At 42.2% G+C, this 12,644-nt stretch overlaps 1 protein-coding gene across 1 annotated transcript in view; it reads left to right on the forward strand.

The window, feature by feature from the left end:
- Positions 1 to 2,834: 2,834 nt before the first annotated feature.
- The window catches only part of HCN1 (hyperpolarization activated cyclic nucleotide gated potassium channel 1), a 386,148-nt gene continuing 376,338 nt past the window's right edge, over positions 2,835 to 12,644 (forward strand). Inside the window, exon 1 of the mRNA XM_072824665.1 lies at positions 2,835 to 3,253. Within this exon, the coding sequence (XP_072680766.1) occupies positions 2,850 to 3,253 (404 nt within the window). The 5' untranslated portion in view covers positions 2,835 to 2,849. The remainder of the gene's footprint in view (positions 3,254 to 12,644) is intronic.

The following is a 12,644-nucleotide window of genomic DNA, read 5'->3' on the forward strand; positions in this document are numbered from 1 at the left end:
TCTTCTTTTTTTCTAAGTAAGTTTTTTTTTTATTATTTAACTCTACATTCTAAACAACTTTAAATAAATGGTCTGGAAGTCAAGTGAAGAAACGACTTTTTCTCTTGTTGACATATTTTGTCAATAAATGGATATAACATGCACATTCTCAACATTTAAAAAATAATGTATTTCTTTTTTGAGAGTTTAAATAAATGACAAATGGCCCAAAAGCTGTTCCTGGAGCAAACAGTGACTCGTGACCCTACGTAGGCATTTCTTCATTATATTTTGAAAACATGCTTTTTAAGTAATTCTGTCCTATTAACTAGGTACGGACATTGAAACTGAGAAAAATTCCGACTAAAATAACTGCCTGGTCATGATTAAGATTAAGTTGAAATAGAACAAATAAAGGGATTGGCTAGAAGAAAAGAGAAACTGCCTTAAACTCAGTCAGCATAACATTTTAGATGGTATATTTTTAAATTATTATAAAATTTAAAATTTATGTTAAAATATACATTGTCATACCCATGACTGAAAATAGAGTGATTGGAGGAGCATGCAGAATAGGAGAAAAGTAGGGAACATCTTTAGTCTAATAAAGAAAAGCTGCCTGAGTAATCGGGCCTTTCTTAGGAAGAGCTGTGCTTTAGGCAGTGTTTGTTTTTATCCATCCCTTTGGCTTCCTTCTGTCCTTGGCACCTGGTATCCTCATATAACCCCTTGGATTTCCAGAGTCCCTACTTTGCTAGATCAGAGCACTATATTGTTCATATTTTCCCTATTTCTTACCATTGAAATTTGGCCACCTATACTTATTTCTTAGGGCTCTGGTTTTTGATTAGTTTGAAAACAGATGGTGTCTGAGTCAGGATGGAGCTCACTGAAAAAGGAGATTTAGCATAGGCTATGGTAAGTAGAATGGAAAGGGGAGTCTTACAGAATTAGAACACAGGCCTAATGGCTTCTTGTTTTTGCTTCTTTCTAACTTTTTTTTTTTTTTTTTTCCTGTCCTCTGCTTCCTTTCTCAGGCTGTTAAACCCTCCTCCTGAGGGCATCCGGTTGTCTTCTTTTTGTCTTTATCCTTGCTTCTCGCCTTGTTAATTGTCCTCATTGCTGCTCAGTTTTTCAGCAAAGCCCCTCGATTGACCCAACCCATTTTTTCATCCTAGGCCATTGGTTGCCAGTGAGCCACAGATTCCCTCCCTCGGGTGCTCACTCCTCTCCTCCCAAAATGTGGCTGTAGCTGACAGGAACCCCTTAGATCGGAGACTCTTGGCAGAGCAGGATTTCCTTTCAAGAGGCTGTGGGCAGGAAGGCAATGCTTGTGTCTGGAACAGATGTTTTGGGACATTTGGGAGTCTTGAAGCTCTTCAGACTCTAGGGCTGCCCTGCTGAGTGATTGGCGAGTTTGGCAGCACATCTTGCTTCCTTTAACTAATCTAGTGTGTTTGAGAGACACCAAGGGGATAGAAGGAATCTCAGAATGCTTTCCTCAGCATCAGTAGCACATTGTAAATCTCTCTTGAGAATACTTTCCCCCTTCTGCAATGGTGATTACATTCCGCCTACATTCCAAGACGTCTTGGCTTCCTGGTGAGGTGTAGGTGAACACTGACCAACATGCATGCCTCTTGGTGTGTTTTATTGATTACATAACTTATCTAAAAAGATAGGTCAGCTCTGGCGAGTTTTCCCTAACACATTTTTTTCTCAGCGTTGGCAGCTGGAAGACTTGTTCGCATGTGTGTTGACGTGAGTGGCCTTGGGAAGAAAAGCAATCCCATCCGCTGCTTAAGGAGCTGGAGAAGAATGAACAAGGATGAGTGTAAGGAGGTCAGTTGCCTGTCCCTTGGTGTCACATCTTCCTCTGAGAAGCCCCAAGCGGCTGATTACTCCCGATTACCCAGATCCAGTCCCTTTCGCTGTCTCCCTCCTTCCAGAACACACACACACACACACACACACACACACAAGTCCCCTTTCACTCATGAAATTTGTTGTGCATGATCAAATGTTACTTCTTTTTCGTACATCTAGCTTTGCACGTCAATTTTCAGCGTGCAGAGCCAGCCTCTGTCCCTTTTCCTATCTGTCACATCATTCAAACAGGCGTTCAGACAGTGTGAGTTTCAGGAGGTTTATTTCCTTGGGCCGCGCACACACACACACACGCGCACACACGCACACACGCACACACACACACACACACCCCGGCTAGCTCCGTCTCTCTCCGTTTCTTTGCATCGCTGTCCCTCTCTCTCCTCTTACGCGCAAGACACGCACCGGGGCTCTCGCAACACGCGCACATAAATGTCTGGGAGGGCTCCTGAGCTCAATGTCACGCTGGGCAGAAGTGGAGCACGAGTGGAGGGAGAGCGCGCGGGGTGCGGGCGGGGAGACTCCGTCTCCGGCCGGCAGAGGGCGGCCGAGGGGCGGCGCTGGCGCGCGAGGGCTGCGCGGAGCCTCGCCTCGCCTCGCCTCGCCTCGCCTCGCCTCGCCTCGCTCGGGCAGCCCCAGCCCAGCCCCAGCCCAGCCCAGCCCCAGCCCAGCCCCAGCCCAGCCCAGCCCAGCCGCGGCGGAGCCCGGAGCGCAGCCACTGAGGGCAGCGGCAGCGGCGGCGGCGGGAGCGAGGCGCGCAGGGAGCCGCGGCGCGGGCGGGAAGCAGGAGCCGCCGCCGCCGCCGCCGCCGCCGCGACGGGCAGCGGGGCTCGCCGGCAGCCGGCCCGGGCCCCCGCCAGCGCCCCCGCCCGCGCCCCCGCCCGCGCCCGCGCCCGCGCCCGCGCCCCCCGGGCCCCGTGCCCCCCGCGCCGGGCGGCCGGCGAGTCTGGAGCCCGCGCCGTCGCCGGCCGCGTCGCCCGGGCATGGAAGCAGGCGGCAAGCCCAACTCCGCGTCCAACAGCCGGGACGATGGCAGCAGCGCCTTCCCCGGCAAGGCGCCCGCGACGGGCGCGGGGCCGGCCGCGGCCGAGAAGCGCCTGGGCACCCCGCCGGGCGGCGGCGGCGCGGGCGCGAAGGAGCTCGGCAACTCGGTGTGCTTCAAGGTGGACGGCGGCGGCGCGGGCGAGGAGCCGGCCGGGGGCTTCGAGGACGCCGAGGGCCCCCGGCGGCAGTACGGCTTCATGCAGAGGCAGTTCACCTCCATGCTGCAGCCCGGGGTCAACAAATTTTCCCTCCGCATGTTCGGGAGCCAGAAGGCGGTGGAGAAGGAGCAGGAAAGGGTTAAAACTGCAGGCTTCTGGATTATCCACCCTTACAGCGATTTCAGGTGAGCGCTCCCCGGGGGGGGGGGGGGGGCGGGGGCGGGGGGCGCCCCTCCCTCCCATCCTCCCTCCCTCGCATCCTCCCTCCCGGGGCGCGCCCTCCAGCAGCGCTTCCCCGCGCCTGGGAGGGCGCGCCCCGGGGCCTCGGAGGGAGGAGGGCTCGCCGGGCGGGCCGGGGGTGGCGCTGCCGGGCGGCTGGCGCTCGGGCTCATCCTGGCTCCCCTCTTCAACTAGTTTCCGCCGAGGAGGAGGAGGAGGAGGAGGAGGAGGAGGAGGAGGAGGAGGAGGAGGAGGAGGGGGAGGGTGGCTGGGGGGGCGGTGATGAGGAGCTCCTGTTCCCCGGGAATCCCAGGGAGGCTCGCCTCCTGCGCCTCGGGAACTTTGGGGACACACCGGGGAAGAAGTCCACGGTGACCTCCAGATGGGAGGAGGCGAAGTCGTCGTGCCGGGAAAACTTTTACTTCGGAGATGGGGAGTGTAAGGAAGCGGCCAGGAACTCGTCTTTGGGGTGACACCCCTCCTGGCGCCGCTCCCCGGGGAAGCGGGAGGAAAAGGCGCTCCTGGGCTTGCGGAGAGAGGATGGGGCGCGCGGAGACGGGGACTCACAAGTCCTAGCCGCTCCAGCCGCTTCTCGCCCCTGGGGAATGTTAATTTTTTTTTTTTTTCTTTTTCATCTGCTTATAGGCACTGGGCATCCTCAGTGCATTTCTTCAGAATAGTGGCTGGCAGCCTGCGGAAGGGCAGGGTGCGCTTGGATAGTCCCCGACTTGAGATCTGAGCGGAGCAGGCGCGGCCAGGTTGGGCAGCGGCGGGGCAGGAAGCTTGGAGTTCCCGAAACCCAGGCGGGGGTGGGGGTGGGGGTGGGGCGAGGGGGTGGGGCGAGGGTAGTTTCCAGAGCCCCTCCCCGAAGCCCAGGGACACCCTTTTCTTGACCTTGACTACAGGTCTGTTTCAGGAATCTCTTTCCCCGTCTCCCCGGCTGGGGAACAAGGGCAGAGAGAGCTGTCAGCTGTCAGGGAGACTGCTTCTTCGGAGCATTAGAATTAAGACGTTTCCCCATCTTATTTGTCGCCCAAGTATTCATTCGGTCATAAGCACGTTTAGAGATTATCAAATGAAGGTCGCGAAGGAGATCCTCTTATTAGCGTGCGCACGCCCTGCAGCTCCCGAGTAAGGCTGGGCTTCCCGTGTGCAAGGAGAAAACTCAGGGTGGCATTTATTATTTATTTATTATTTCACTGAACTCTTTCGAAGAGGAACCGGTGGAAGGAGTCTGTGTGCAAACTGTGCAGTTTCAATAGGCGTCTATGAAACAGCACACGGACAGGGCAATAAAAAGCAGCGTTGCTTTGAGTTACTTACGGGAAAGGGACCTTGCCATCAACTCGTTGCCTTGGCAGGAGCTGTCCACAGTGCTGAATGACTTCAGCTGTGGGAAACGCAAACTCCTGCCACACAAAGCTTTGGAGTTACTGTCTTCACCCTCTTTGGAGTTTATAATATTGTCTCAGAAATCAGTAGCCCCTATTATTTATACATAGAACGAATGGAATCTAGGAAGTGCATCATTTTAAGGTTCTTATTTGAAAAAAAATATTACAAAGTCCAAAGGAAGACTTGTAAAATCTCATGACATTTATAGTCTATGGCAAATTAAGAGCTGGACCTGCAATGATGTTTACATTGAGAGGATCTACTAAATCATCAACCTGATGTTTACATTTGAGGATCTACTAAATAATCAACCATGTTTCCTTCATCAGGAAGATGAAGCAAACCTATAAATGACCTTGTTTTAAGGTGTCTTAGATTGTCATGTCCTTTAGAATTTTAAAGGTTAAAATCAAATGTAGAATATTATCTCTACCTCAGTCCTTGGTGGAAATATGTTACAACCTATTACCTTTTCATCATGAAAAAAGTTTACACGGAAACACCCTTTAATAACAAAAGCAAGCATGGTGTTTCCAGAAATATATGTAGTTCGCCATTCACATGCAAATAAAATGCTACACTTTATTTAATTTTACTTCAATTAAGTGAGCGTTCTTGATTACTTCTGATACTTTTAATTCTTGAACATGTGAAAAGAGATTACACTTTTCAAAATGGTGACACATATTAAATAATTAAACTTTCACACCTACTGGATAAAAACATTCCTGCCTTTCAGGAATTGGAATAATGTACTGGTATCTTTTGAATTAATGAAATTCATAAAATTAGAGATTCTCCACAGTTTCTCAAGTGAGTCATCTGAGACAAAATATGTCTTTTAAAAACAACAAAAAATGTCACTAAATAAGAAATTACCTGACATCAGATGATGGTTTATTTTTATCATACATTTCAAAGAAATAAGAAATGATGAAAAAGTGAGGTAATACTCCAAGCTAACTCAACTGTGGAGTAGTTTGCAATATTTGGTTTTCTCACGCATAACTGGAAAAAGGAAATGACAGACATAAATTAAACTATTACTAGGTTTAGGGTTTAGCTGGAAGGTATCTGAAAAAGGTAGATTTTAAAACTCATAATTACAATATATACCAGTTTTCTAAAACAAAAAAACTAAAGAAGTAATCATTTGCCTATTTATTTGCATATATGAAGATATTTAAATATTATTATATCATTAATATTTTATACGATCTTAATACCAGTAGAAGATTTCTCAAAACCTGTTACATGTTAGGATAATGTAATGACAAAAGCAGAAACAAGAAAGACAAAATTCTGGCAGTACTTTTTTCCCTAAAGGAAAAGCAATATGGGAATAATCTCTAACATAATAGAAATGTTATGGTTACGATCTGTTCACCTCAGGCTCCTTCCTGCAGAAGACACTTTAAGGGCAGGGTTTTGCCATGATTCCTATAACACCTAACTTAGGTTCAGTTATAATTTAGCCACAGAGAAAGTGACACTTAAGAATAAATTTCCATGGAGGGTTGTGGGAATACTGGAAATAAAGGGTTTTTCTTTGTTGTTGTTGTTTTTGATACTTGATACTTACATAAACTTTAGCATGGCCAAGGAAATTTACTCACTCTGCTTTTTGGTCAGCCCCATACCGCTGAATGTAGTGTAAGCCTGCTACTCCAGGGCATGTCAGGATTTTGACACTGTGCTGAGATCTAGTATCCCTTTTCCGGATGACTTCCAAGGCAAGTCCCTTTCCACTTCCCTCTAGTGGCCGGGCTGTGCTCCCACTGCAACTCCTGCAGAACTAGCTAGGTGCTTCTCTCAGCCACCAGCCCCAGAGAGCTATTGCTGTGTCTGGCAGGTAGTTTTCTTCTACCTCCGGTGTAAGTAGGGCAGAAGCTCTGTATTTCCCTTCTTTCTCAGGGGAGGATGATGTTAGAAATCTTCAGGGACTAAAGAAGAGTCAACTATCAAATACGCCCAATACTGTTAGAAATAACTGGGTAGCAGAAAGGGAAATGTGATGATGGAAGCAGAGATCACAGTGATGTCCCAGGAGCCGATGGAGGCGTTCAGTGTCTGAAAGCTGGAAAAGGCATGGAGTGTATTCTCCCCTAGAGCCTCCCGAAGGAACATAGCCTTTGATTTTATTCTCATAAGACTTGATTTTGTTTTGTTTTTTAGAAATAATTGGGTGGGAGCTAGAGAGTTTAGTAAAGAAATTCTTATGTTTTTGTTTATATCATGGTATGTCATCACCCAAACTAGGAAAAAAATAGTTCCTTAAAAAGTAAAATTACACTGAGCTTTGTGTAGTGAGGCTATGGTCTCAGTCTTACTGAGTTTCATGTGCACAACACACACACACACACACACACAAACAAGTAAGTATCTGATTAGGAGGTTAAGTGTGATTTTTTGAGATCACTAATAATGATTATATATTTGTTAGCTAAAATTTTACTTTATATTTATTTAATAAAAAATTGACACTGACCTAGCATTGTGCTCTCAGAGTCAATCCATAGTTATGATACTATCATTCAAGTGGATTGGAAGAGTAGAGTACTTTTGCTATTGGTTTTTATTATGGGCATAATTTACCTTGAAAGAATTTATCACCGTACTCTTTGTCATTTCAAGGATTCTGATATTATTTTTCTGGATCAAGCTTATATAAGGGCTCTTTTATAGATAATGCTCCCATTTCATATATATCGTCAGCCCATATCTTGCCTCTGGTAAAGGAGGAGATTTGATATTTTGACTTGTTATTTCTTGCACTGCTTTTCATCAATTAGTGTGAATAACTGTACGAAAAGCTTATTGTGTCATAAGTACAGAAGGACTCTAGAGACAGGAGTCACTTCCTGAAGATGTTGCCATTTCTGGTCTTGCATCCCTGCCTCGTGCTGCAGCCATTAATAGTAGTGATGTCAGAGATCACTGATGTGTTCATTAGTGAAGGGAGGCTTCACCCATTTTCACACAGTAAGTTAGAGAGAAACCTTTGTTTCCAGGAGCTTCTCCTGAAAAAACAATTCAACCTTCTGGGCTTTAAGGACTAATTAGCCTACTGTTATGTATCTTTGTGCTGAATGCAGTCTGTACTCTCCCAGCAATGCTCCTCTATTTACTTTCCATATCAACATCCAAAATTTACCTTAAGAATTTATTTTCTATTAGGTGAACTTTTTAATAGCTTATAAATTCAATTAAGTTTTTCTTTTTAAAATTTATTTATTTATTTATTTATTTATTTATTTATTTATTCATTCATTCATTCATTCATAAGAGACACAGAGGCAGAGACACAGGCAGAGGGAGAAGCAGGCTCCCTAGGGGGAGCCTGATGTGGGACTCGATCCCAGGATCCTAGGATCATGAGCTAAAAGCAGATGCTGAACCCACTGAGCCCCGCAGGTTCCCCTCAATTAAGTTTCCCTTAGTGGCTTTAGGCCTGATTAAAGTGATATTATTTGAAATATATTTGTAAGTATGAATTTATTCTATTACTTTTTCTTAGTATACATGTAAGTTATAAAGCTAAATTTTATTTCACTATTTCATTACATTTGGTAGATATGACAGTGATACTGTACTACTAAAATGTTACAAGAGGTTTTGCATTTTTGTCTGAGCAGCTTTCCCTTTAAACCTACTTTTGAGGACTGGTATAAATTGAGAGTCTTTGGGCAGATGCATTTTTACGAATTCACATTTAATTATGTAGACTTATATTTATGAACTTGGATGTTGATGGGTAATGCAAATAATGCATTGGAACAATATATTACTTATTATCCTGAGCTCATTTGACAAAATATAATCAAACTATATCTACTTGGTCAAAAACCATAAACCAAAACAACACCAATCCCAAAAGGCAATTTTTTAAAAATACTTTATTTTTATTTATTCATGAGAAACACAGGGAGGAGAAAGAGAGGCAGAGATACAGGCAGAGGGAGAAGCAGGCTCCATGCAGGGAACGTGACTGGCATGGGACTTGATCCCGGGTTCTCAGGATCACGCCCCGGGCTGAAGGCGGCGCTAAACCGCTGAACCACCCGGGCTGCCCCCCAAAAGGCAATTTAAGTAGTATTTTTTAATTCTGCGTTATTCCACTCAATGAACTTATATCCCAAAGTGAGTAAGAGACAAGCAAAATATATCTGATGTGATGTTCATGTGAACATTTTGCCGTTCTAACTGTAATTGTTTTATTTAGCAGATAATTTACTTCGGTACTTAGAGACAATGGGCTAGGGGTGAGGAATTTCAAATACAGTTTCTTGAAATTACAGTACAAATTATGGTAGACCATAGCACTACATAAAGAATACTGAACATTTTCTGAATCTGTGACAAATTTCCATTTTATCATTTTCTATAAAGAAGTAACAAACTATGAATTAAGCTGACACTATATATTTTAGCAGCAGAGGTGGTGGTAATGAAGAAAAAAATCTGCTTACTCTAGGAAAAAGAGACTATTTTTACTTCTACTAAGTACTTTTCTTCTACAAATCATTTTCATTGTAAAGGTACCTTGATGTACAACTTACCGTTATTTTTCCAGAAAAAAAAAAAAAATCAAGGGACTATGGTGATGCTTCCTGGTGAATTATGGAATTATCTGTGTTTTTGCACAATAAACCATCTTTGTTCTATTAATTCTCTGTAGTGTGTGTGTGTGTGTGTGTGTGTGTGTATGTATGTTGTGCATGTGGGTAGAAACTATCCAGGGGACATCTGTATATGATTATGCACATAAGCATGTATATTGACATTGATTATTTTTGAGTTGAACACTTATCTGACACATTTCACCCAAGTGTGAATGACAAAAATTGATGTGATGACCCTTTTCAAGTTTGTTAGTTAATTTCCCCATAATATTCTTGAACCAGGGCAGCTCACGTGGCTCAATGGTTTAGTGCTACCTTTGGCCCAGGGTGTGATCCAGGAGACCTGGAATCAAGTCCCATGTCTGGCTCCCTGCATGGAGCCTGCTTCTCCCTCTGCCTGTGTCTCTGCCTCTCTCTCTCTCTCTCTCTGTCTCTCTCTCTCTCTGTGTGTGTGTCTCTCGTGGATAAATAAATAAAATCGTATATTTTAACCAATTCACCTAATAACTGACCACTTAAAGTAGCAGAATTATATATGTTCTGGATTTACAATTGGATCGTCTTATTTACATAGACCTGTTTTTATTTTCAAGACATTAACTATAACTCTAAATTAGTAAGGCTAAGTACATGTAAACAGAGTTAGCAACTATTTACAAATCTTGTACATTCATGTTAAATAGTGCTGCAGTGGACATCTTTGTGTGTTACTCTTCATTATATTTTGGGCAGAGTTCGGGGAATGGAATTACTGACTATGAACATTTTACAGATTCTATCCATATCGACTTTACCAATTTAATACTGCCACCAGTTGAGACACTTTTAAAAATTATGAATAATGTAGGTTTACCAGTGTGGTTGATATTTCTGTTTAGATGTGCATAAGCAGTGTTAGGACAGAAAGTCAAAACTATATTCTATTCATCATAGAGTGGGAAAAGTAACCTTAAAAAGCAGATAATATGATTTAATGTCTAATAATGCCGTGCTGCTTACAACCCTTCAGAGGCTTCCCATTACTTTTAGAATACATTTGAGCTACAAGATATACATTTGAGCTACATCTATACAAGTTCTTGCATAATTTCAATTTATCTATGTAATCTCATCACCCACAGCTTGCTCCCTCACTGTTTTCTAGACACTTGAGTCAATTTTAAGCTCCTACAGTAAACTGAGTTCTCTCCTGTCCCAGAGATTTTGATGTGACACTTAAGCTCACTGCCTAAAATTCTCTTTTCACTTTTTGTCATTCTGCACCACAGCTAGCTTCTCCTTGTCACTTGGATTTCAGTTTAATCATTGTGATCACCCTCAACCTCTACCATCTACTTAATTATTTGAGTCTCTAATTTCACTGGAATTTATAATTATCTTTTATGTATGTCCCTTCACTAGAATTTAAGTTCCATGACCTCTTCAATATTACCCAATTTTATATTCCTAATGCCATAAAAGTACACGTAAGAGATTTTTTTCTGCTTAAATTTTCTCAGATGCTCTATTTTTAAACAATTTTTTGAGATATAATTCAGATACAATATAATTCTCATTTAATGTGTATGATTGATTTTTAATATGTTCACATAGTTGTACAACCATTACCCAAATGAATTTTAGAAAATATTATCCAAGTAGAAGCCCATTCCCATTAGCACTCATTTCTGTCTCCTCTTTCCCTCTACCCTCATAGCTATAAGCAACCACCTACTTTCTACTTTCTGTCTCTAGAGACTTTTTTTTTTTTTTTCCTGGACATTTCGTTTCAATGGAATGAGATGTAGTCTGTTATTGGCTTACTTCAATTAGCATATTTTCAAGTTTCATTCATGTTGTAGCATGTTTCAATATGTTCTCTTTTTTACTGAATACTGTTTTGTTGTATGAATATACCAAATTTTGTTAATCCATTCATCAATTGCACATCTGCATTGTTTCTACCTTTTAGTTATTATGATTACTGCTGATATGAATATTCTTGCACAATTTCATGAGCAGAGATGTATTTTCATTTCTCTTTGGATTGAAGTTACTGGGTCAACATAAAAGACTTTTAACAAATATTCAATAAATGGATAAAGAATTAATCTGCAACCAGGATGTACACACATTTAATCTTAGAGTTAGTAAATCCAGATAAGGAAAGCTCTTTCTTTCCCTATAGCAATACCTAGCATTCACTCCCCACTGCCACCTGCAAGGACTTGTCACAACTATTACATTTCTCTGCCCAGTATAGATGACTAAATGAAACTGCAGGGAGGTTAAGCAGCATGAACATGGTGACATAGATTGATTGTAAGAACTGGGCCAGGAATTCAGCCCTTCTGAATCTTAATTCTGTCACTCCAACTCTTTTACCAAAAAGGAAGCAAGATAAATAATTCTAACCTTCAGGGAAACATTGTGGATTAAACCTAATTATTTATTCTTCTTACCTCTTTAAACCATTCCAAAATAATATGAGAAAACACATATATAAATAGCTAAATAGAAGAAAGAGGAGAAAGCAGAGAACAAGAGATCTCAAAAACATTTTGGAAAATAGAAGACTAATGGAGAAATTATAAATTTCTGTAAATTACTTTTACAGTACTTCACCATTGAACCCCAGAAGTGTTTAGGACATAAAGTACTAGCTAAGAAACAGTCTTCAGGAACACCAGGATGAAACCAGGCGGATTAAATGAGGGTCTTCATAGTGAATAGAGAACTTTCAGTCTTAACATTAGAATGCTTGGAGCCAGTTCAATTCTCCCCAAGCAGGAAACTGGAGAAAAATATATCCAAAGGGAGACATTCAAGGCCTAAAAATTCTTATTCATTATCTAACGACTTTGCAGAAAGCCTTGCATATGTAGAGATTGTAATTATATTTTGTTATTCTATCATCTAATATGATATGTAAGCAAAAGGTTATGGGTCTTTTGAGAAAAGTCTCCATTGTAAGAAAGACTAAATCAAACAGCAAAAGAAAGTCCAGAGAACAGAGAGGCATTTGGGGTTAAGGGAAATTACAACATTATTAAAAATTTGTATGAATTATATCTTCAGGAAGATATTTTATGTATACAATAAGAAAAATATTGCTATGAAAAGAATAGCCAGAAAGTAAGAAGAAAATGCTCACGTGTAATAAGTTGGCATATAAAGTCTAGGAAATCTCTTAGAATTAGGGCAAAAAAAAGAATAGAAAATATAAACAAAATAAAGGATAATTCATAAGGTCAAAATCTAAAAAAAGAGTTTCAGAATGAGAACAAAGTGTGAAAATGGATATATGGAATTAAGAGACTTATTTATTTATTTATTTATTTATTTATTTATTTATTTATTT

The sequence above is a fragment of the Canis lupus genome, chromosome 4 (assembly GCF_048164855.1).
Source record: "Canis lupus baileyi chromosome 4, mCanLup2.hap1, whole genome shotgun sequence".
Lineage (NCBI taxonomy): Eukaryota > Metazoa > Chordata > Mammalia > Carnivora > Canidae > Canis > Canis lupus.